Below are 24,487 nucleotides of genomic sequence, written 5' to 3'. Positions count from 1 at the left end.
AAAAAAAAAAAAAACTGCGACAGAATCACAATTTTTTTGGTCACCACCGCTCCCTAAAAAGAATAAAAAGTGATCAAAAAGTCGCATGTACCCGAAAATAGTACCAATAAAAACTTCTATCCGTCCCGCAAAAAAACAAGCCCTTACACAGCTTTTTTGATTAAAAAATAAAAAAAATTATGGCTCTCAGAATATGGTGACACAGAATTTTTTTTTTTTTTATAAATAAGTTATTTTATTGTGCAAACGCAAAAAAAAAGGACCAAACCTATATACATATGGTATCGCCGTAATCGTACCAACCCGCAGAATAAAGTAAAAATGTCATTTATAGCGTACGGTGAGTGCCGCAAAAAGAAAACCTAAAAAACGGTGTCAGAATTCCTGTTTATTGCTCAGGATTGCCAAAAAATTGAATAAAAAGTGATCCAAAAAAAAAAATCAAAACAAAAAAAAAAAAAATCACATGTACCCCAAAATGGTACCAATGAAAACTACAGATTGTCCCGCAACAAATAAGGCCTCACAGGGTTCCGGTGGTGAAAAAATAAAAAAGTTCTGGCTTTCAGAATATGGCGATGCAAAATGTGCAGTGTCCAAAAATGGATAAGATCGGGCTCCATTTATCAGTGCGACAGGGGCCACACATCTATGAATAATTATTTATTTACCGCATTATACCCTCTTATTATGCCCTGATGTTCTCCGCACAGATTACACATGCAACCACATTATAAACTGAAATACCAGCGAAACCCAAAATAGAAAAACTACCAAGCAAAATCTGCGCTCCAAAAGCAAAATGGCGTTCCCTCTCTTCTGAGCCCTGCAGCGTGCCCAAGCAGCAGTTTGCGTCCACACATATGGCGTCGCCATACCCGAGAGAACCCGCTTAACGTTTTATGAGGTATTTGTCTTCTGTGGCACAAACTGGGCACAACATATTATGCACTAAAATGGCATATCAGTGGAAAATTGCAATTTTCACTTTGAACCATCCGCTGCGCACTAACCCCTTTGCGCACTATGACTTAATTGCCCGTCATGGTGCGGCGGTTGATGTATGGAGCCGGCTCACGTGCTGAGCCCGCTCCATACGCTGCGGGTGTGGGCTGTGTATTACAGCAGGCCCCCTCGGTACTAACGCACAGGTACAGCGATCGCTCTGTTACAGCAGCCAGACCTGCTAGTTTGTTTGTTTATCTCTGCATAGCTTTTCACCTCATGTGTCTAGTTGATTTGATTAATAGCTGAACGAGCTTAATTAGGCCTAGATCTGAGCATCTACTCCCCTATAAATTTAGATGTAGCATATGGGGAAGGCACTCGTGCAGGGGGGCACGACGGCAGAAGTCATCTCTGTCCAAGTGTCATACTGTCAAAGTGTCCTGGCAGTTATACATGGCAGTTGCACAGGGTCTGTGACAGGTAAGCTGCATTACCAAACCAGACAAACTAGCCCACGCTCTCAAGATTAGATTTCTAACTATCTGTAAACAAACATGTTTGCCACCGCTCATCATTATAGCTGCTCTTGGTTTTCAATCCTATCGCCCATTTAAGACTTGCCCAAAAACAGTCCACATCAGTCCTTCTCTCCTGGCCTCACCCATGTACAGCTCCCATTCACTATTCACTTTCCTCAGTCAACTTAACCCATCTCATCCCACTGCCTAACATAAAAAACGCTCTCATAAATCACAGAACCATCTGCTGTCTCTCTCCATTCTCCTGCTATTAGCTGCAGGGGACATCTCTCCCAACCCTGGGCCTCCCTTTTCTTCTGCCAAGCTCAACCACTTACCTGCCACACATAAAAACCCTGCAAATCTTCTTACCATTCCTTGTATGTCTTCTCCTGTCTCTTTTAACTGTGCTCTCTGGAACTCTCGGTCCGTGTGCAACAAACTCACCTTTATTCATGACTTATTCTGTTCTAACTCTCTCAACCTCCTGGCTCTTACAGAAACATGGCTACACCTGTCTGACACTGCTTCCCCTGCTGCTCTATCTTATGGTGGTCTCCAGTTCTCTCATGCCCCCAGACCGGAGAACAGGCAGGGTGGAGGAGTAGGTATACTTCTTTCCCCACACTGCACTTTCCAGGTCATTCCCCCGGTCCCCTCACTCACATTTCCCGCTTTTGAAGTCCACACCCTCAGACTCTTTCACCCTTTTTCCCTCCGAGTGGCAGTTGTCTACCGCCCACCGGGCTCACCCCGCCAATTCCTGGATCATTTTGCTGCCTGGCTTCCACAATTTCTATCCTCTGAAACACCCACTCTCATCATGGGTGACTTCAACATCCCCATTGATAACCCAATCTCCTCATCTGCCTCCCAGTTTCTATCTTTAACCTCGTCCCTCGGTCTGTCACAACTTACTAACTCTCCTACACATGAAGACGGGCATTCACTTGACCTGGTCTTCTTCCGGCTCTGCTCAGTTTCTGACTTTATTAACTCTCCTCTCCCGCTTTCTGACCACAATCTTCTCTGCTTTACTATCAAATATTCTCTGCCTCCTCAGGTCATCCCTACGTATCAGACATACAGAAATCTACATGCCATTAACACTGTGAAACTCATACAGTCTACAGTCCTCATTGTCCCCTATCTCTTCCCTCTCCTGTCCCAATCTGGCTGCCAAACTTTATAATAACACTCAAAAATGCATTGGATGAAGCAGCCCCCCCTACACTTCGAACCACCCGACAAAGACGACGACAACCCTGGCACACGCCTCAATCCCGCTTTCTTCAGCGGTGCTTGAGATGTGCCGAACGACTGTGGAGAAAAATCGCATTTGGATGCAGATTTCCTCCATTACAAATTTATGCTCAAAACTTACAACTCTGCCCTTCACCGCGCCAAACAAGTCTATTTCACTTCTCTCATCTCCACACTATCTAATAATCCAAAACGCCTCTGATACTTTTCACTCCCTCCTTAGTCCTAAAGTTCAGACGCCAATCACAGATCTCAGTGCTGAAGACCTGGCCAATTATTTTAAAGTTAAAATTGACAACATCCGGCATGATATTATCTCCCAGTCCCCTAGTAACATCGATCCCCTTCCCCCCCGCACTCCCTCTTCTTCACTCTCAGCCTTTGACCCAATAACTGAAGAAGAAGTCTCGAGGCTCCTCTCTTCTTCTCGTCCTACTACCTGCCCTAGTGATCCTGTCCCCTCACACCTCCTCCAGTCCCTCTCCCCAGCTGTCACTAGTCACCTGACTAAAATATTTAACCTCTCTCTTTCCTCTGGTATCTTTCCCTCCGCTTTTAAACATGCCATTATAAACCCATTATTGAAAAAACCAACTCTTGACCCATCCAGCGCTGCCAACTACCGACCAGTCTCTAATCTGCCCTTCATCTCCAAACTCCTGGAACGCTTGGTCTACTCTCGCCTTATCCGCTATCTCTCTGCTAACTCCATTCTTGACCTCTTACAATCTGGTTTCCGCACTCTACACTCCACAGAAACTGCCCTTACTAAAGTCTCAAATGATCTCTTGGCGGCTAAATCGGACGGTAAATCCTCTCTCCTGATTCTTTTGGATCTCTCTGCAGCCTTTGACACTGTAGACCACAAACTCCTACTTAACATGCTCCACTCTATTGGCCTCAAGGACGCGGCTCTCTTGGTTTTCCTCCCATCTCTCTGACCGCTCATTCAGTGTGTCATTTGCTGGTTCCACTTCTCCTCTTCCCCTTGATATCGGGGTTCCTCAGGGATCAGTCCTAGGTCCGCTCCTCTTTTCTCTCTACACAGCTCCTATTGGACAAACCATCAGCAGACTTGGCTTCCAGTACCATCTCTACGCTGATGACACCCAATTATATACCTCTTCCCGTGACATCACCCCTGCTCTAATACAGAACACCAGTGATTGTCTGTCCGCTGTCTCTAACATCATGTCCTCTCTCTATCTGAAACTGAATCTTTCTAAAACTGAGCTCCTTGTGTTCCCACCATCTACTAACCTCCCTAAACCTGATGTCTCCATCTCTGTGTGTGGCACTATCATAACTCCTAAGCAGCACGCCCGCTGTCTCGGGGTTATTTTTGACTCAGATCTTTCCTTTACTCCTCACATACAATCACTTTCACGCTCCTGTCATTTTCACCTCAAAAACATCTCCAGAATCCGCTCTTTTCTTACGGAGGAAACTGCCAAAACTCTCATTGTTGCTCTGATTCACTTTCGTCTGGACTACTGTAACTCATTACTAGTCGGTCTTCCCCTCACTAAACTCTCCCCTCTCCAATCTATCCTCAATGCAGCAGCCAGGCTCATCTTTATGACCAACCTCTACACCAACGCCTCTAATCTGTGCCAGTCACTGCACTGGTTGCCCATCCCCTTCAGAATAAAATTCAAACTTATTACTCTCACCCACAAAGCTCTCCACAGTGCTGCACCTCCTTACATCTCCTCCCTCATCTCTGTCTACCACCCTACTCGGGCTCTACGTTCTGCCAACGACCTTAGATTAAAATCCTCCATAATCCGAACCTCCCACTACCGTCTCCAGGATTTCTCTCGTGCTGCACCCGTCCTCTGGAATGTGCTACCCCAGACAATCAGATTAATTCCCAATATCCACAGTTTTAAACGTGCCCTGAAAACACATCTATTTAGACAGGCCTATAACATTCCCTAATCTGACTCCTTTCCATGGCCCTCCATTTAGATTAGTCATCAGAATAAGATTCCCTCACACTCCTCTTCATGTCCGTCATACACGGATACTGGCTGGTGACCGGCTCATGCAGCTTTATGTTACCACCGCATGTGTATAAAAATGGCCGGACCATTGTACAGAACAAACACTATTACACTTTGTGTCTCCCTTATGTCCTCATAGATTGTAAGCTCTTGCGAGCAGGGTCCTTACTCCCCAGGTTTGAATTGTAAATGAACTTTGTCACTATGTAATGTCTGATATTGTTTGTGTCATGTTCCCTCTAAAATTGTAAAGTGCTGCGTAATATGTTGGCGCTATATAAATAAAGATTATTATTATTATATTATTAGCAGCCTGTAAGAACAACAATATACTGCAATACATTAGTATTGCAGTATATTGTACCAATGATCGCTGGATCAAGTCCCCTAAAGGGATTGATTAATAAAATGTGTAGAAGAATTATAGTTATTAGTAGTGAGAATTTTTTTTTTTTTAAAGTTAAACAAAACACCTTTTCGCATTTTTCTTCTAAAGTAATGTAAAAAAATGAACAAAATTGGTATCACTACGTCCGTAAAAGTCCGAACTATTACAATATACCATTTAATTTGCACAGTGCAAATTAAAATAATGTAATAATTGAAACCGCCAAAAATCGCTGGGTTTTTTTTGTCACCTTCGCTCTAAAAAAAAAATATGTAATACAACTTTTGCATCATTTTTTATGTACCAAAAAATGGTACCAATAAAAACTGCAGCTCCTCCTGCAAGAAATAAGCCCTCACACCGCTCTATTGATGGAAAAATAAAAAAATTATGGCTCTTTGAAAGCGGGGAGTGAAAATCTAAAATATGAAAGCAAAAAATGGATCAGTCCTGAAAGGGTTAATTCATTTCTAATGAAAAACCGTATTTCCATACTCGGGAGAAATTGCTTTATAAAAAATGGTTGTTGCATTTTCTCATTTTCACGAGGGATAAAGGAGGAAAAAAACATTTTAGTGTAAAAAAAATTGATATTAATTTTCACGCCCTAATTCTAATAAACTCTACAAAAGACCCGTGGGGTGTAAATGCTCATTATACCCCTAGAAAAATTCCTTGAAGGTTTTTCCAAAATGGGGTCACTTTTGGGGGGTTTCCACTGTTTTGGTCCCTCCAGTGCATTGCAAATGCGACATTGTACCGAAAACCATTCTAGCAAAATCAGAAATCCAAATGGCGCTCCTTCCCTTCCCAGCCCTGCTGTGGGTCCAAACAGCAGTTTATTACCACATATGGGGTATTGTCGTAATCGGGAGACATTGCTTTACAAATGTTGGGGTGCATTTTAACTTCGTTATTCCTTGTAAATAATACAAATTTCTATGTTTCAGAAAAAATACATTTTAATTTTTACAGACTAATTCCAATATATTTAGCGAAAAACCTGTGTGGTCAAAATGCTAACTATACCCCTAGATAAATACCTTAAGGGGTCTAGTTTTCGAAATGGGGTCATTTATGGGGAGTTTCTATCGTTCTGGCAGCTCAAAGCCTCTCCAAATGTACAGTGGGGCATAAAACATTTTCAAGCAAAACATGAGTCCTGAAAGCCTCCGGGTGCTCCCTTCCTTTTGGGTCCTGCCGTGTGTCCAGGCAGCGCATTAGGGCCACAATGTGGGCATTTTTGAAAACAGGAGAAAGAAAGTGTGATAGATTTTGGGGTGTGTTTCTTCATTTTCATGTTTGCTTTACTAAGAAATCGGTCTTCAAACTGATACTTTTTTTTCATAAAAGTGAATTTCTTTTTTTTCACCTGCTATGTATTACATTTAGCAAAAAACTGTGGGGTCAAAATACTTACTATACCCCTAGGTAAATACCTTAAGGGGTCTAGTTTTCTAAATGGGGTCATTTGTGAGGGTTTCCATCTCTGAGCCTCTGAAAACCTGGCTTGGTGCAGGAAAACAAAATGTACTTCAAAATTTATAAAATTATTATTACATTTGTAAGTCCTCTAAACTGCTGAAAATTTATTTTATTTTTTCAAAAGTGCTGCCAAAATAGAGTAAAGAGATAGAAATATATATTTAATTAAAAAAATTGTACAGTATGTGTGTAGATATGTGACATATTGCAGTTAAAAATAGGGGAAAATGGTAATTTTTACAAAATTTCTTCCATTTTTCTATTTTTTAATTCATTTCCGCAAATTGTATCAGTCTACTTTTACCACTAAAATAAAGTACAACATGTGACGAAAAAACAGTGTCAGAATTACTTGGATATTCAAAACTTTCACAGAGTTATTCTCTGATAAAGTCAGACATACCAGATTTGACAAATCTGGCTTGGTCATTAAGGTACAAACATGCCCGGTCATTAAGGGGTTAAAGGGTGAAATCCACAACACCCAAGATTACAGAATAAAAAGGTACAGTTTTTACCGCTCAGATGTTCTTAGCAGCAGTCCAAATTAGTCTTCAAAGGATAACATTTCTCCTAGCACGTATGCGGTAGGCAATCTGTCCCAATAGTTTTGCACTTTAACTACAGGACCCAGTAGAACCAACAGAAATGGGCATCGATCTCCACATACCTATTTCTGTAGAATTAGAGGACCCAGGATAACCAAGTGCAAACTAGTGGACTACCGATAGTCAGAAGATGACCTTTCCCCCAGCATGTGTGCGGTAGCCAAATTTGGATTGCTGCTAGGAACCGTCTGAGTGGTAAAAAAAAACACTGTCCTTTTATTTAATAACTGTCCCCCTATTGACCCAAAATAAGCGAAGCTACTCTAAAAAGGGAAACCTTTCCTTCCCGATCCCAAGTGGTGATCAGACAAGTTAAAGAATGGTAGACTATAACCAAGACTTGTTTAAAAAGGGGTTGTCCCAAAACAGTAAGTGATGGCATATCACTAGGATATGGCATTTGTTGACTGGTGTGGGTCCGATTGCCAGACCCCCACGATTCTTCGAATGAAGGGGCCGCTCAACCGCTGTGGTGCCTTCAAATTGTTATCCTGCACAGCAACTCTCCCAGTCGCTCACAGTGCATTGAATTGAAAACCGTCCCTTTCACTTGAATTGAGAGGTGTTGAAGTTCCCTGTAAAATTGCTGGCCAGAAGCACGGCTGTGGAGGCGAAAAGGAGGAGCGACCTGTCCCTGCCAATTAGAATGTTAGGGCATATCCTACGTGGAATATCATTGGCAACCATATCCTACTTTGCTGAATTTTACATATGAAACAATGAATTTGGGTAGGAATGTAACATATATTCTGAAATCAAATATATATGAATCATTCGGATTTTTAACCCTTTAACAACCGCCGATACGCCTTTTTAAAAAGTGGCCAGTAAGAGGCCTTAGACCAGAGCACAGTAAAAATGTGGTGCTCTAGCTTAAGAGCTGCATGGGTGTCCAACGATAGCTAGAGTGGGTGCTCAACTGTCAAGCTAACCCGCAACGCAATCGCGTGGTGCCGAAGGGCTAACATGGCAGCCAGGGGGCCTAATTAAGGCCCCCAGATCTGCCATCATTGAACTTCTATCAGGCTAAAAAGGCAGGGCCTAATACGCTGCTGTCAGTTTTACACTGGCAAGCATAATACACTAATACAGAACTATCGCAGTGAATTATGTAAGCAATTAAATGATCGAAGTACACATAATTGGCTTTACCACATCCGTAATGACCCGAAACACAAAATAACCTTATTCATAGAGCGCAGTGAACGCAGTTAATATAAACTAGCAATGCCAGAATTGACGTTTTAAGTTCATCCCACCTTCAAAAAATAAAAAATTGAATAAGAAGCGATGAGTCAAATGTAGCACAAAATGATACCAATAAAAACTACAGGTAGTCACAAGGAAATAAAATCCTCAGATAGCTAAGTCGCCCAAAAAAAATAAAAAACAAATGTTGTGGCTCTTGGAACACACTCACTATTTTTGCACAATATAAACATTTAAACAAAAAACAAATCTATATTTTACAGGTTTGTACATTTGTGATACAAAATATATGGAAAGTTAGTTCATATGAACATGGGAAAAACAAATCCAGAAGACAAGCCTCCTTACAGCTATGTCGACTGAATATAACGGTTATCGCTCTTAGGCTGGGTTCACACACCCTATTTATGGATGTTTTAACCTCGAATTACATCCGAAAATACGGCACCAAAGCGTCGGTAAACATCTGCCCATTCATTTGAATGGGCTTTACGATGTTCTGTGCCGACTCATTTTTTTTAAAAAAAAAGACCCCCACGTCAAAGAAGTGCCTGTCACTTCTTGAGACGTAATTGGAGCAGTTTTCCATTGACACCATAGAAAAACAGCTTCAATTACGTCCGGAATGGATGCAGCGAAAAGCGCCTGCACATGCCATTACGTCTGAAATGCCAGGGGGTTTTCTCCTGAAACCAGCTCTGTAATTTCAGCTGTAATGGAGGCTGCCCTGTGTGAACATACCCTTAGGCTATGTTCACACCGGGCGGATAATCTGCGTAAAAGCACAGCGCGTATCCATCCTGGGCGCCCGAGGGAAATTCCGGACGAACGCGGCAAAAGAAACATAACATTTCATACATACATAGCCATGGCGACGCGTCCCTCTGCCGTCCTGGAGGCCAGCTTCCTGGGGGGGATGATTCATTCCATGTTACTGCTGCAGCCTGTGATTGGCTGCAGTGGTCACATGGGATGAAAAGTCATCCCAGGAAGCTGGCCTGGATGAAGCACAGAATTCAGGGAAAGTAGAAGATTCATTTTTTTTTGCTAAATTGCTGCGTTTGCAGAATTGTAGCTGTTCTGCCCAAAAAAATTACAACATCTGCCATTTGTTGTGGGGTTTTACCTCCCCATTAAATTCAATAAGGGAACCAAAAAAACAGCGATCATGCAAATACAATTGACATGCTGCGGATTAATCTGCACCTGCTGGTCAATTTGAGCGTTTTTCCGTTCAGCATTTACACAGGGTGTGGATGAGATTTGTTCTCTCATCCAGTTTGCTGCTACTGTATTATGCTGCGACGAAACCAGTTGCCGAAAATCCGCAGTATTTACGCTACATGTGAACTTATCCTTAGGGTATGTTCACATGTACAAAAAGTGGCTGAAAATTACAAGGCTGCTTTCGAGAGAAAACAGTGATTTCAAATCAAAAGCTTTTGAGCCGTTTCAGTGTAAATGGAAAATCAGCCCCAAAAACATCTCAAGAAGTGACATGCTACTTTTCACGACGCGTTGGTTTAATTCAGTAGCGTAAAAATGTCAACAGCGCAGTGTATTGCCCATAGAAATAAATGGGAAACGGTTTGCAGGCTTATATTAAGTGTATTTACGAGGCTTTTACGCTTCAATATAAGATGCGTGAACATACCCTTGAAAACTGCTTGGTGCTAAAGGCCCAGAATGCATGCGGGGGGGTAGGGGTTAATAGGCAACGGTGCTTTCACACGATGAGTAGGTAGATCTTTGTATTGTTAACTAATTTTTTAGAAGGTTTGTGGCAATAGTTTTATTTCATGAATAAACAATTTTTGGGTGCAGTTTTTTCAACAGGACTTCTAGGATACAAAGGAGAATAGTAAAATATGGAATTTATCTGTGAGTGCTGCTTTTTTCTATTAATATATCGATCTATAAAAACCGAACGTGGTGACTGATAATACAGGCATATTTTCAGGCCCAGTACAGTATCAGCTATTATATCCAGCATTTTCATATTCTTCACACATATCTAGCCCTCCGGTGTAGTGCAAGAAACGGATGTCTCCGTGAGCCAGTCAGATAAATGTTGCATGCAGCGTCCCTGTATCCTGCTATGGAAAACGGACATGTGCACAAAACACATAACCTTCATATGCTGAAACAAACTGTAATAACCCTTTTAGAGCAGGGTCATTTATTGTAGTATGAATAGTTATACGAATTTCCAAGATTAACAGAAATTGCTCAGCTTATTATAGGTAGGCCTTGATCACAGGAGGTTTCCTGAGGAAAAGTCTGATATGGATATGGCAGAGTTTCCGCAGCACCAATCAGAGGCGGACAACTTCAATGGGGCTAATCTGTGTATTTCTACCAGACGCTGTGTAATGCGCTCAAGTAGCGAAGGAGGTTTTCCATTTCACGCACAGCCATGGAAGGCATTTTACATGTGGAGTTTACATGAATTCTGACATGGAAAACTAGTCGAAATCTATACCAATTTTTCTGTGTGTGAATAGTGCCTTAGGGTCTTCTTACACAGTCCAACATAGGTTGTGTAAATGAGCGCGGATCGAGACAGATTCTTGATCGGCGCTAGTTTGCTCCTTTTACAAGGAGCTAGTATGTGGACGAGCGATTGTTACTCAGAGCGCTCCTCCCCATATAGTTCCATCATGTCGGCAGCACGTCACCGTTTACACAGGGAGATAAACTATACAAATCAGCTGATGAACGAGCGTTTGCTCAGGGCAATGATCAGGAACTAGTGTCAAACGCTCATTTGCATGATCATTGGCCTGTGTAAAAGGGTCTCTAAAAAAAAAAAAGCTGTGAAAACCCTAAAATGGTGCCCTCAGGGTAATATCTTCTTCCTTACAGATTCCAGCAATTTCAAAGCAAAATTGAAAGTGAAATCTGCTGTAAAAATCCATCCAACACAGAACATGCTATGGAAGAAATGCAGCATGTGGTCAGATCTATGCATATTGCTACTCATTTATGAAAACCCATCTAAGACTAAAACACACTGACACATATTGGTCACTAGAGGGCAACAACTACTCAGCTTCACATCAAAGTCTGAGTGGGCCCATAGCTACCTTATTTATGAGGTGTAGAAACCAGAAGTAATTCAACATTATGCTTAGCCACAACTCCCAAAAACTCTGTATGGCTAGAAACCGTTTCAAGCTATGCCTTAGTGCAGTTCCACACGATAGAGTGCCACTCGGGCCATTTTTCACAGCATCAGAGTGGCACCAGATCTCTCCGCGGATGTGAATGGGTCTGTGAAAACTAGGACATGTCTTATCATTCCACAGATCAAGGACAGGACCCGGCCGGTGCATGAGGATTTAAAGGGAGTCCCACCACCTGTCCATAACAAACTAGCAACATGTTATTCTAGAATAGGCTAACTTGATTTTTACGTGCATTAACTTTTTGGCAAGAGTGCGTCCATTGCAGAGAAAAAAGCTTTGTTTATGTAAATGAGCATTTTAGAGCAACGAGGGCGTCACCGTTGCTCCAAACTGCTCTGTCGTCGTTCCCCAGTTCAAGCCAGAGGGCCAAGCAGTGTAATAGGCGAGTTCACGCCTGGCCCCATGGTGCCCTGAACGCACGTGTGGCCCTGCTTCATAATCTGTGTGCGCGCAGTAGTGACGATCAGAACGGTGATCATTAAGTTTGTACTGCGCATGCGCCTGTCAATAAGTGAACCAGATGTTGCTGTAGGTAAAAACACTATCAATTTCTGCTCCTCAATAACCCAAGACAACAGCCTAACTCCCCAAATAGGAAGGAAAGATTGGGGCCTACAATCATAAAGGCACTTAGGGACCCGCCCGTTTTTTTGGGCCGCGTACACCTTTCCTTATCGCTACGGATAGGTGTCCGTGCTGGGAATTATGGAGCATGTTCTACTTTGTTTTTTACGGGCCTTGCTCCCATACTTTGTATACTTTGCAATCACGGTCCGTGATTACGGGCACGGCCATGTGCATGAGGCCTTAAGAAAAGCATGTACTGTTCCTCCAGCAAGGTGACCACACTGAAACCTAAGCACAGAGCACGGGGTCACACTACAGTCACACAGGCTACAGGCGCCAGACATTGTTAGGGCCTGTTCTTACAAAAAAATATAATGGGGGGGGGGGGGGGGGGAGAAAGTATTGACCCTGAAATCACAGAAGCGAACTAAAAAGCAGAAACACTAACCTGACATATTGAAATGCTCTAGTCTGTGATCCTGATCCGTATACCTAGAAACAAATAACCAGTGAGGATGACAAATTGCACACGTTTGTGGTTTGTAAATATTAATATACAAATAAAAATAGTGCTGGCTTTTACTTCAGAAAACTAGTAAAGTAAAGCTACCACCATGAAGACACTTATCAGTAATTCTCAATTGCTGTGCATGTTTTGAAGACGAAAAAGACATGAAAAAGAAAAAACTATAGAATGACCATACCCAGCATTGCAAGAGTAGCATTATGCAGCCAGACTGGTCTGGGCTGAGCACCCTTTAGCCCCCCCGACAAGTGGCACCCTACTGCTGAGCAATGACAACTAAAAGCATCTCGGATTATATAAACTAGTAATTTCTATCAGTAACAGGCAATAAAAGATATAAAAGTCTTACTGGTCAGAAACACTAGAGTCGACATCCCTAAATTCCCTCTCAGATTGACTAAGGGGAGATGGTCACCTTCTAAAGTTTAACACATCTTATAGATGGGTTTGATTGACAAACATTTATGCTAGCATCATATTTTTATTCTGTCAATTTTCTCTGTTGCCCCTGGTGGGCAGAATAGCATTAGTCTGCTGACTTTTTCAGACCAGTAAAATATGGAAACTTGACAAACCCATTATGACTTAGAGGCTCTGTCACCACATTATAAGTCACCTCTTAACTGCATTACAGCGCTGATCTCATTATCTAACAGCAGTGTTTTTTTATTTAGAAAAACTATTTGTTTTCACCAAGTTATGAGCGAATTTAGCTTTATGCGAATGACTTTAATGCCCAATTCTCTCCATTCATGTAATCAGCATAGCGAGTGTAACCTCACAAGATCAAGTTGTAAATGACAGCACAGCAAGCGAGATCTTGCTGTAAGCGAAGTCCCACACAAACGTTACCGAAGTGTTCGGATTGTGAATAGACATACCGTCCTGGCTGGAGGTGATGTCTATTCACTGTCAAGACACTTCAGTAACGTTAAAGTGGGTGTATGTGACTGCAGATAATGATCCTGCGTTGTTCACTATGTGCTGAATAAATGGAGAGAAGTGTATGACGCCGATTGGTCAGCATCATACACTTCTCTCCACAACGCCCACTTGGTCAAAAAATAAAAACACTAAAAAAAAAAAGTTGTCCATTGAGAAACTCCTTAGCATAAAGCTAATATAGGTCATAACTGTCAAAAAGGATCATTTTTTTAAATAAATAAAAAACACTGCTGTAATCTACATTACAGCACCGATCACATCATGTACAAGATAGGCCACTTAATGTGGTGACAGAGCCTCTTTAAAGAACTGACTGATCACTTCCTGCCTAATATATCTCTTTACAGGCGCTATTGTAACAAGATGATCAATGTTATTTCCTTCACCTATCAGTCGTTTTAATGTTACGTTTGACAGTGTATATAGTTGAATCATTGCGCTACAATTTGAACGTAATTGACACACTGTTCTATTTGAGGGGAACTTGAGTATTATTAAATGATCCTGTCTGATCCAAACAATTACATTATTTTACCCATTAAGAAAGTAATTAGAATAAAGCTAAAATCGCTCATAACTTGGTGAACAGAGATTGTTTTTCAAACTAAAAACCACTGCCGTTACCCACATTACAGCGCCGATCACATAATGTAAGAGATAGGGCACTTATGTGGTAACAGAGCCTCTTTAAGTAGACACCAACTTTTAAACAACTTACTGTTAAAATGTAGCGGTTTAATCAATGCTAATTCTGTGTGAAGTTACTGCCACTAGGTGTCTATCTTCCTGTAATCTGCAGTCCACCCCACTGTCAAGCAAAATCGGTCCCTTGTTAGAGCAAAGGAGATAGATGGAAGTGTGTGGAAAGGAGAGGTGTGTTTAACAGCCTGCCCATAGAAGTTTATGTAGAAGGGAGAGCAGGAACAGAGGAAAGACACTGCCCACAAAAGTCTATGGAGAGGGGAGGGGGAACAGAGAGACCATCCCTAGCAGTCTATAGGGGGGAGGTGGTAGCAGAGAGACATGCTGCCAATAGAAGTCTTTGGAGAGGGGAGCAGAAGCAGATCTAAATCTTACCTGCAGCATGTCTGTCACCTTAGTGCTGAATTCTCAGCTACACTGCTGTATAATATAGTTTATGCTGCTGTAGATTCTACATATGTGATAGGAGAGAAGGAATCTCCTCTTCTAAAAATATCTGTGTGCAGTATATAGAAGACATGATAGCAGTTAGGTGCCACCCTCTAGCTCAGAGAAAACAGAATTAGAGATGGAGCCTGCAGAGGGGAAAACTAAAATTAATGCGGAAGTCAGTGTCAGAAAATGTACTCATATGACAGCTTATTTTGAAAAGTCACTTGAAGTTAGGTGTGCTTTAAGGATCTGTTAAGATCTGTCACAATGAGGATCAAAATGCAGCAGTCATGGATCATGCTAAAACAGAGCACAATACACCAATGTGAACAGAGCTTAATAAGCCATGGAAGTGCTGAGCAGTTAACCACAATACTAGTTGTCTAACCCAACGACTAGCAATAAGTATAACATGCCCATGGAGGAATATATTTATCTTCAAAATTTGTCTTCAGCTAACCATGCAAATAGGATGATGAAATAATGGTTACTCTCTCACTTCTGGTACCAAAAAGTGAGATGAGAAATTCGATTTAAAGTAGAAACTCCCTAAAACGTGCTAAGAAAGCCTTGGATAATCTTATTTGCTAGTGATACAATTTCACTTAAGGCCCTTTTACACTAGCCAATTATCGGGCAAACGAGTGTTCGTAGAAAGCTCATTCCTGATCATTGCCCTGTGTAAATAGGGAAACGATCAGCCGATGAATGAGCAAACTCGTTCATCGGCTGATTGCATCGTTTCAAATGTCTCGTTTATCGGCGCTCTTTTACACGGCCCATGTCGGGTTGTGTAATACTACTTTTAGATCATTACATTTTCCTAGAGCGGATGTAAGTCTATTCATTTAGCTCACTATGTATACTGACAAACATCTTTTCTTTAATCTCACTAATGAGTTTTGTGCAGAAAATATCATGTGAGGTGGTAGGGGGTAGGCTGAATGCTTACAACATCTCATCTATTAGATGGATAAAAACAAATATAAAAAAAAATAAAAATAAAAAAAATCAACCCATTAGAGTTCATTCAGAGCAATAGTGTGTGTAGAGAAATGGGATGTTGTACTTACAGTTAAAGGTTCTCCCTGTAGTGCCTGTAGTACAAAATTACTGACAACTCTTCCATCGTTCATATGCATACGTGGGCCAAATGTATTAAATATCCGAGCCACTCTGACCTCCACACCTTCCTGCAAACAAGAACATAAGTTTAGAGCACGGTTTCAGAAACTTTCTACTGTGGCCTCACCATCACCAATTGAAGTCTGACAAAATTAAAATGATCCGTTTTTATTCTATTTATTTTTTTTTTTTTTTCAAGTGGCGAGTTAACTAAAAACAGCAATTCTACTATTGCTTTGTTTTTTTAAGTATTTTTACAGCGTTCACCATGCGCTGACATTCACTTTATTCTGTGGGGCGATACGATTATGGCGATACCATATGTTTATAGTTTTTTTTATGTCTTATGGAGTTCGAGCGATGAAATACTTTATAAAAAATCATTTTCTTTGTGTTGCCATATTCTAAGAGCCATAACTTTTTTATTTTTCTAGCGAGAAAGCGGCGTGAGGACTTGTTTTTTGCGTAACGAACTGTAGTTTCGATCAGTGTCATTTTTGGGTACATGCGACTTTTTGATCACTTTTTATTCCATTTTATGCGAGGTGAAGTGACCAAAAAAAAAAAGTGATTCTGGTATGTTTCATTTTCTTTTATGGCGTTCACTGCGCGGGATAAATAACAAAATATTTTTGTAGTTCAGGCAGTTACGGACGCGGCGATGGCAATGTATATATTTTTTTTAATTCGGGAAAAAGGGGGATTTTTACTTTTATTACTGTAAGACTAATTTTATACTTTAACCATTTTATTTTGTCCCACTAGGACAATATGCGTAGTGCAGTGTATTAGATCGGTCAGCTACTCTCTGACTGCAAGCATAGTGGGTCCTGACTTTGTCAGGATCCACTATGCTTCCTTAGGTGGCATAGCTGGATGTAATTGTTAGGCCTGCGGTTGCCAAAGCAACCATCGCTGTCCGCTGTCATGTAGCAGGACATCGATGGTGGTTTAACCCCTAAGAAGCCACGATCGCTATTGAACACTGCTTCTAAGGGGTTAATCAGCAGGGACACCGCAATCGGTCCCCACTGAAGGAGCTGCGGCAACTGCTGTGCGATACCGCAGTGGTGTCAGCTCCTGTATGTGTCTGGAGGACGGCCGAAACGGCCGATCCTCACGTGATGTACTATTAGGTCATGGAGCGCAAACTACGCACTTATGACCTAATAGTATGTAAAGAAATGGTAAGGGGTTAAATAAATGAAGTTCCCTCCTCTATTAACACCTTGAGTACCCAGCTCATTTTGGCCTTGAGGACCAGACCCATTTTTTCAAATCTGACATGTATCACTTTATGTGGTAATAACTCCGGAATGCTTTTACCTATCCAAGCGATTCTGAGATTGTTTTCTCGTGACATATTGTACTTTAGTGCAAAAATTTGGTCGATAAATTCATTGCTTATTTGTGAAAAACACCAACATTTAGCGAAAATATGAAGAAATTATGATTTTTCCAATTTTAAATGTATCTGCTTGTAAAACAGATGGTAATGCCACACAAAATAGTTACCAATTAACATCCCCCATTTGTCTACTTTATGTTTGCATCGTTTTTTGAACATCCTTTTATTTTTATAGGACGTTACAAGGCTTAGAACTTTAGCAGCAATTTCTCATATTTTTAAGAAAATTTCAAAAAGCGATTTTTTCAGGGACGAGTTCAGTTCTGAAGTGGTTTTGAGTGCCCTATATATTAGAAACCCCCATAAAACACCCCATTTTGAAAACTGCACCCCTCAAAGTATCCAAAACAGCATTCAGAAAGTGTTTCAACTCTTTAGGCGTTTTACAGGAATTGAAGGAAAGTAGAGCTGAAATTTTCAAATGTCATTTTTTTTTACAAAATTCATATGTAATACATTTTTTCTGTACCCCAGAAGGTTTTACCTGAGAAACGCAACTCAATATTTATTGCCCAGATTCTGCAGTTTTTAGAAATATCCCACATGTGGCCCTAGTGTGATAATGGACTGAAACACAGGCCTCAGAAGCAAAGGAGCACCTCTTGGATTTTGGGGCCTCCTTTTTTCAGAATATATTTTAGGCACCATGTCAGGTTTGAAGAGGTCTTGTGGTGCCAAAACAGTGGAAACCCCCAAAAGTGACCCCCATTTTTTAAACTACACCCCTCAGGGAATTTATCTAGGGGTATAGTTAGCATTTTGACCCCACAGGTATTTTGCTATATTTCCTGGAGTTAGTCTGTGAAACTGAAAATCTACTTTTTTTCTGGAAAAACGTAAAAATTTCTAATTTTTGCAAGAAATAAAGGAGAGAAAGCACCCCAACATTTGTAAAGCAATTTCTCGCGATTACGGAAATACCCCATATGTGGTAATAAACTGCTGTTTGGACCCACAGCAGGGCTCAGTAGGGAAGGAGCGCCATTTGGATTTTGGAGCTCTGATTTTACTGGAATGGTTTTCAGTGCCGTGTCACGTTTGCAACGCCCTGGAGGGACCTAAACAGTGGAATCCCCCCAAAAGTGACCCCATTTTGGAAACTATACCCCTCAAGGAATTTTTCTAGTGGTATAGTTATCATTTTGACCCCACAGGTTTTTGGCTGAATTTATTGGAATTAGTCTGTGAAGATGAAAAGAGACTTTTTTTTTGGAAAAAACACAGAATTTTCTAATTTTTATAAGGAATAAAGGAGAAAAAGCACCTCAACATTTGTAAAGCAATTTCTCCTGATTACGGAAATACCCCATTATGTGGTAATAAACTGCTGTTTGGACCCACGGCAGGGCTCAGAAGGGACGGAGCACCATTTGGATTTTGCAGCTCACATTTTGCTGAATTGGTTTCTGGGGGCCATGTCGCATTTGCAGAGTCCCTGAAGTACCAGTACAGTAGAAATTCCCCAGATGTGATCCCAATTTGGAGACTATACCCCTGAAAGAATTAAATTAGAGGTGTAGTGAGCATTTTGAGCCCTCAGGTGTTTTATAGATTTTATTAGAATTGGTCCGTGAAAATTAAAACATTTTTTTTTTCCAATAACCTGTAGCTTTAGCTCAGAATTTTTCATTTCCACAAGGAATACAGGAGAAAAGACACCCCAAAATGTGTTACACAATTTCTCCTGATTACGGAAATACCCCATATGTGGTTGTAAACGGCTATTTGGACACACGGCAAGGGTCTAAACGGAAAAAGTGCAATTTCGTTTTTGGAGTGGAGATTTTACAAAATTTGTTTTTGACGCCATGTTGCATTGCGCTGAGGTAAGAGTACAGTGAAAACTCCCGAGAAGTGACCCCATTTAGGAAACTACACCCCTCAAGGAATTCATCTAGAAGTGTAGTGAGCATTTTGACCCCCAAAGGTTTTTCAGAAATTAGTGCACAGTGGATGTTGCAGATTGAAAATTGCCATTTTCCACATATATGCTATTTCAGTGCCCAATGTGTTGGGCCCAGCTTGTACCACTGGAGACATACGCCCCATAAATTGTTAAGCGGTTCTCCAGAGTACGGTAATACCCCATATGTGGTCATAAACCGCTGTTTGGGCACACTGCCAGGCCCAGAAGGAGCGCCATTTGGCTTTTGGAGCGCAGATTTTGCTTGGTAGTAGTTTTGTTTAGTGTTTTACTGGTGTTTCAGCTTATTACATATGCCCCCACATTATCTGTGCGGAGTACATACATTTTTTTGCGTGACACACTGTCGTTTTCATTGGTACCATGCTTGGCTAGGCGCGACTTTGTCACTTTATTCCATTTTTTTGAAACGTGACCAAAAAAGGAAATTCTGCCATTGTTTTTTATGGTATTTTTTTTACGGTGTTCACCGTGCGGGATAAATATATTTTTTTAGGTCAGGCCGATACGAACGCGGCAATACCTATTATGTCTAGTTTTTGTCTTTTTTTTCTAATTATAAAGGGCTTGATCAGGGAAACAAGGCGATTATTGTTTTTATTACGTAAAACTTGTATTTATTTATTTATCTAAAACTTTTTTTTTACTTTTTTTTCACTTTTTATTTTACACATACTAGGGGACTGGAAGATCTGATCTTCTGATCCCCTGCACAATACACTGCACTACTTGTGTATGTACTGATGTAGTGCAGTGTTTTGTAACAGTCACTTTACAACTGACAGTTGAGCCTATTACGTCCTGCCTTGGGCAGGACCTAATAGGCTCCCGTACCTGGCAACCAGGAAGCCGTTGCTAGGCTTCCTGGTTGCCATTGCAACCATCAGAACCCCGCGATTTTTCACGGGGGGGGGGGGGCAATGGGGTGCAGAGGGAGCCCCCCCCTCTGTATCAATCACTTAAATGCCGCTGTCGCTATTGACAGCGGCATTTAAGGGGTTAAACTACAGCGATCGGAGAGGACAGTGATCGCTGTAGTTGCAGTGGGATGTCGGCTGTATATTACAGCCGACATCCGATGAAGATGGAACGAGCACAGCTCCTGTGCCCGCTTCATCCTCAGGACGTTACTATACGCCCATTTTCGGGAAGGGGTTAATAAAAAGTGTTTGTTTTTTTTTACACCGCTTTCTCTGATCTCCTCACGTATCTCACAGAAGTGGGGAGATCAGAGAAAGTGACAGGAGCTTTCTCCTGCAGACGACGTCACAGACGGCTGTGATTGGTCAGTCTTCAGAGACTGACCAATCACAGCAATCGCCGGCATTGGGGACTGCTAATTGGTCCCCAGGCCGGTAGCAGAGACGGTTAGCTGTCAATGACAGCTGCCGCCGCTGTTCTGTCATTATGTGATTTCACATAGTGACAGTTTATTCCTGCGCCGTAATAGTACGTCGAAGGTACGCTGGAATAAGTGGCCAGCGACGTACTATTAAGTCGAAGGTACGCAAGGGGTTAACTTCGTATGCCCTTAGGCCCCATGCACACGGCCGTGCACGTAATCACGGCCCGCCGCCAACTGCCACCCGCATTTTCGGGCCGTGCTCCCATACAAAGTGTGGGAGCACGGCCCGCAAAATGCAAAAGAACGGACTTGTTCCATAATATTCGGAACATTTCTACGGCACAGACACCCATCCGTAGAGATACGGAAAGCTGTCCGCGTTCAATGGAAGTGAATTGGTCCGTTTTAGCGGACCGCAAAAACTGAGGTATTTACGGTTGTGTGCATGGGGCCTAATAGTGTATTTGAAAATAGGTTTGATAAACAAACCACCCCATTTAAGGGCAGATATGGCAAAATACTGCAGGATTACAAACAAGGATGGCAAGCTTCTTTAATGCGATAGTACTAAAAAAGAAAACTGATTCGTTCCTACAATGCCGTTCCTTATATTAAACTATCCTAATATTACTGGCCAAATACTACCAGATTACGTGTGTAAGCTTTCCCTATGCCTACCTGAAGAGGATACCCTGGGCTATACATCTCATTTGATTGGGAAAAAATTGCTTCAAAAAGATCAGATCTGTACCTTCTAAAAAGGCAAAACAAAATCCTGCAACCTGTAAAATATGAGAAAACCGCTTGCATTTAAACTTCCCTTCTATCCCATGCCATTGGTCAGAGCTATTTGGTGTATTTGACTAGGCTGCAGAAGTATGGTGTCCAAGGTCCTTTGACTGGGGGACATTGTGTCACTGGACACAACACCGCAGCCTACAGCGACTGTACAACGAAGACACCTGACATTGGGACTACAGATAATGCAGACCAGTAAACAGGACAGCTGAATACAGAAGAATGCTGACGGTAAGCAGTGAAACCTCTGAGAAGACCTACCAAAATTGCAGTACAGATACCAGGAGGTTCATCAAAATAAGCGTTTAAATTAAAAGCGAACAGGTGAGCTCCATTACAGATTGCACTGCAAACATACACCACCAACCTGTTTCATATATGCATAGCACATGGTCTCTGCTACTCGCTTTCCCTCATCATAACACGCTCGGGGGCCAATGGGATTTACGTGTCCCCAGTAGTCTTCATTTTGAGGGTGTACTTCTGGATCTAATGTACATAAAAGATAAGCTTACTTTTTTTTATCAAAGTAAACACAATATTAAAAATAAGCAAAATCTATAACAGGTCAGAGATTAAATTTATGTAATTCTCGTTTTTTGTAGACTTGACTTTATCTTTATCTTTGCAGCTTGACACCAAGGATGATTGTGGTTAAGATAATGACACCGGAACATTGCTGAAAGCCATTTCACATGTAAAACTATTAATGCAATACCAAATACACCAATGACACATTCTTATGTAATCTCACTTATGACTTTACCTCCATAGACCTCTGAAGTGGATGCCAGTAGCAGTCGCGCTCCCACACGCTTTGCTAATCCTAAAAAAAAGCATAAATGAACACGATGTATTTAGATTTACATTTTCAGAGAATTAAGAGGATTTGTGCAATTTTCGCTTAAAGCATAGGGCCTGTGCACATCACATTTGTGCCCTACGTTTATCGTGTACATCCGTAAAGCTCCCGATGTACACAAACAAAAAAAAAACCTGTCCATGGGGCTCCATTAGCCTGACAGACCAAAAGAGTGTCCTTTTGTGATCAGTTGGACTGGTACAGGTCAGTAAACTTTCTTTTGAAGGAAGGAATAGCTCAAAGGGGATTCGGCTACTAGAGAAGCCCCTGGTATTACTATCCATATATGTACAGTGACGCCAGGGGCAAATTCCTGGAGCGGAATCCCCACTCTGGCAGGGGGTTTCCGCTTTTAGCATTAACCCCTGACATAACTGTCCATATATGGACAGAGACATCAGGGGCTTCTTGTAGAAGCGGAAACTTCACCAGAGGGAGTCCGCTCCTACAGGGAGCTACAGTGGTGTTATTTACAGGAAAGGGGTGCCATTTAGAGGGGGGTGGGGTGGTGCTAGTTACAGGAGGTGGCACTATATACAGGGGGTGTGGCTCTACCTACATGGGCACTGTGGCATTATATTGGCACTGCCTACAGGGGATACTGTGTTGCTATCTGCATGTGCACTCTGTGGCACTATTTTGGGATTATCTACAAGGAGTACTGTGGCACTATGTGGGCACTGTGGCACTATGGCACTATCTACATGGACACTGGTGTTTTCGGGCGGTTGGGACAAAAAAAACCAGATTAAAATTCATCCATTTTTTTAACATCCATGAAAAACTGATGGCAAATGGCAATTAGAAACGGTCAGATAGCCGGGAAACGGATTCAATTTTTAAGACACATTGATGCAAAACAGCCATGAAAAAACTGACAGTTGATCAGTTATTGACTACCATTTTTTCACAGTTGTTTATATAGCCCTCTGTCCACTCACAGCGTTCCAGGGTGACCAAGAGAGAAGAGGACTAATTGTTACAGAGCTCTACAGTATGTATATGAAATAGTTGTGATATTCAAAGCGGTTCCAAAGATATTCTCGTTTAAAGGAATGCATATCAAAAACGGAAAATTTGACCTGGACACTGGCATCAATGACCCTTGGTCTTGAAAGGGTTAAACAGAGCAGCACTATATACATGAGCTAATTGTATTCTTTCAGAGACCCTATTGGCACAAAGTTTATGCAGTTTTGGTTACTAGGTGTACAGCTGCAATATGCAGGCCTTACATCACGTAGCATATTAAGGGAGGTTAGTCACATGGGCACTCGAGTTAAACTCATAAGCGCTTGTTTCCTTTTTCGTTCATGTTCGAGACAAATTGACAACCCCTTGCGGGCATGTGCTGTATGACGTACTAACAACGAAGCTAGCCCCCTTTGTCTGCTATTGAACGGCAGAGACCATCTTTGCACATGCGCATAATAGTGAGCACACGTTCAGAGCAGAGGGGATGGCGGGACTTGCTAATTCAGACTGAATAACTACAAGTCCCACCTCATAACTGGGAGAAAGCTGTGCTTCCATGACATCGGGGATCCGTGAGTAACAAGGAATGAGTTTTTGCAAGAAAAATGACATGTATGCATGGGGGAACATGTCAGTGTTTTAGCTATTTTTTTATTTTTGCAAACAAACATCCCGTTCTCCAATACAATTTAAGCTTGGGACAAAAATAAAAAAAAAAGTGTAAGTCTAGAATCTAGTAGCTTTTGCAGAAAACTAGATGGAACACTGGCACAACCACAACAGAAGAAGATTAGGCAGGTAAACTTTACATACTTTAGGAGAATAGAACTTTATTGGTCTCAATTTAAACATGTTTGGGGGTATAATCCTCTTTTAGAAGCAAAAACAAACACCAACAGCAGTTTGATGGGGAAAAAAAAATACATTAAAAAAAAAAAAAAAAGTACAAAAAACCTGCCAAAATGGTGGGCAGGAGAGAGCGGGGACATAAGCGACAAATATAACCCACATATAAGCAGCATTATAAAAAGGTTAGTGACATATGTTATGATCCCTCTACTGGTAAGGATATAGATGGACAGCGGTTACATGCATACTATTCCATAGAACTCACCCAACATATTCAGGGTTCCTATTGTGTTGGTTTTTAAAGTCTTGATTGGATTATACATGTAATTTGGAGGGGAAGCGGGAGAGGCTAAATGGTAAATCTGGTCCACTGAGAAAGACAAAAATATCAGTCAGCACGAATTCAAAATTATATC

The 24,487-nt window shown here is 41.5% G+C and overlaps 1 protein-coding gene across 1 annotated transcript in view; it reads right to left on the bottom strand.

Moving 5' to 3' along the window:
* Positions 1-24,487, bottom strand: part of LOC142742672 (UDP-glucuronic acid decarboxylase 1-like) — a 59,947-nt gene that overhangs the window by 10,062 nt on the left and 25,398 nt on the right. Inside the window, 5 exon segments of the mRNA XM_075852675.1 lie at positions 12,629-12,672; positions 15,859-15,978; positions 21,753-21,874; positions 22,152-22,211; positions 24,337-24,441. Of these exon segments, the coding sequence (XP_075708790.1) occupies positions 12,629-12,672; positions 15,859-15,978; positions 21,753-21,874; positions 22,152-22,211; positions 24,337-24,441 (451 nt within the window).

The sequence above is a fragment of the Rhinoderma darwinii genome, chromosome 2 (assembly GCF_050947455.1).
Source record: "Rhinoderma darwinii isolate aRhiDar2 chromosome 2, aRhiDar2.hap1, whole genome shotgun sequence".
Classification (NCBI taxonomy): domain Eukaryota; kingdom Metazoa; phylum Chordata; class Amphibia; order Anura; family Rhinodermatidae; genus Rhinoderma; species Rhinoderma darwinii.
The sequence above is the reverse complement of the archived record's forward strand: the minus strand, read 5'-3'. Positions and strand labels throughout refer to the sequence as shown.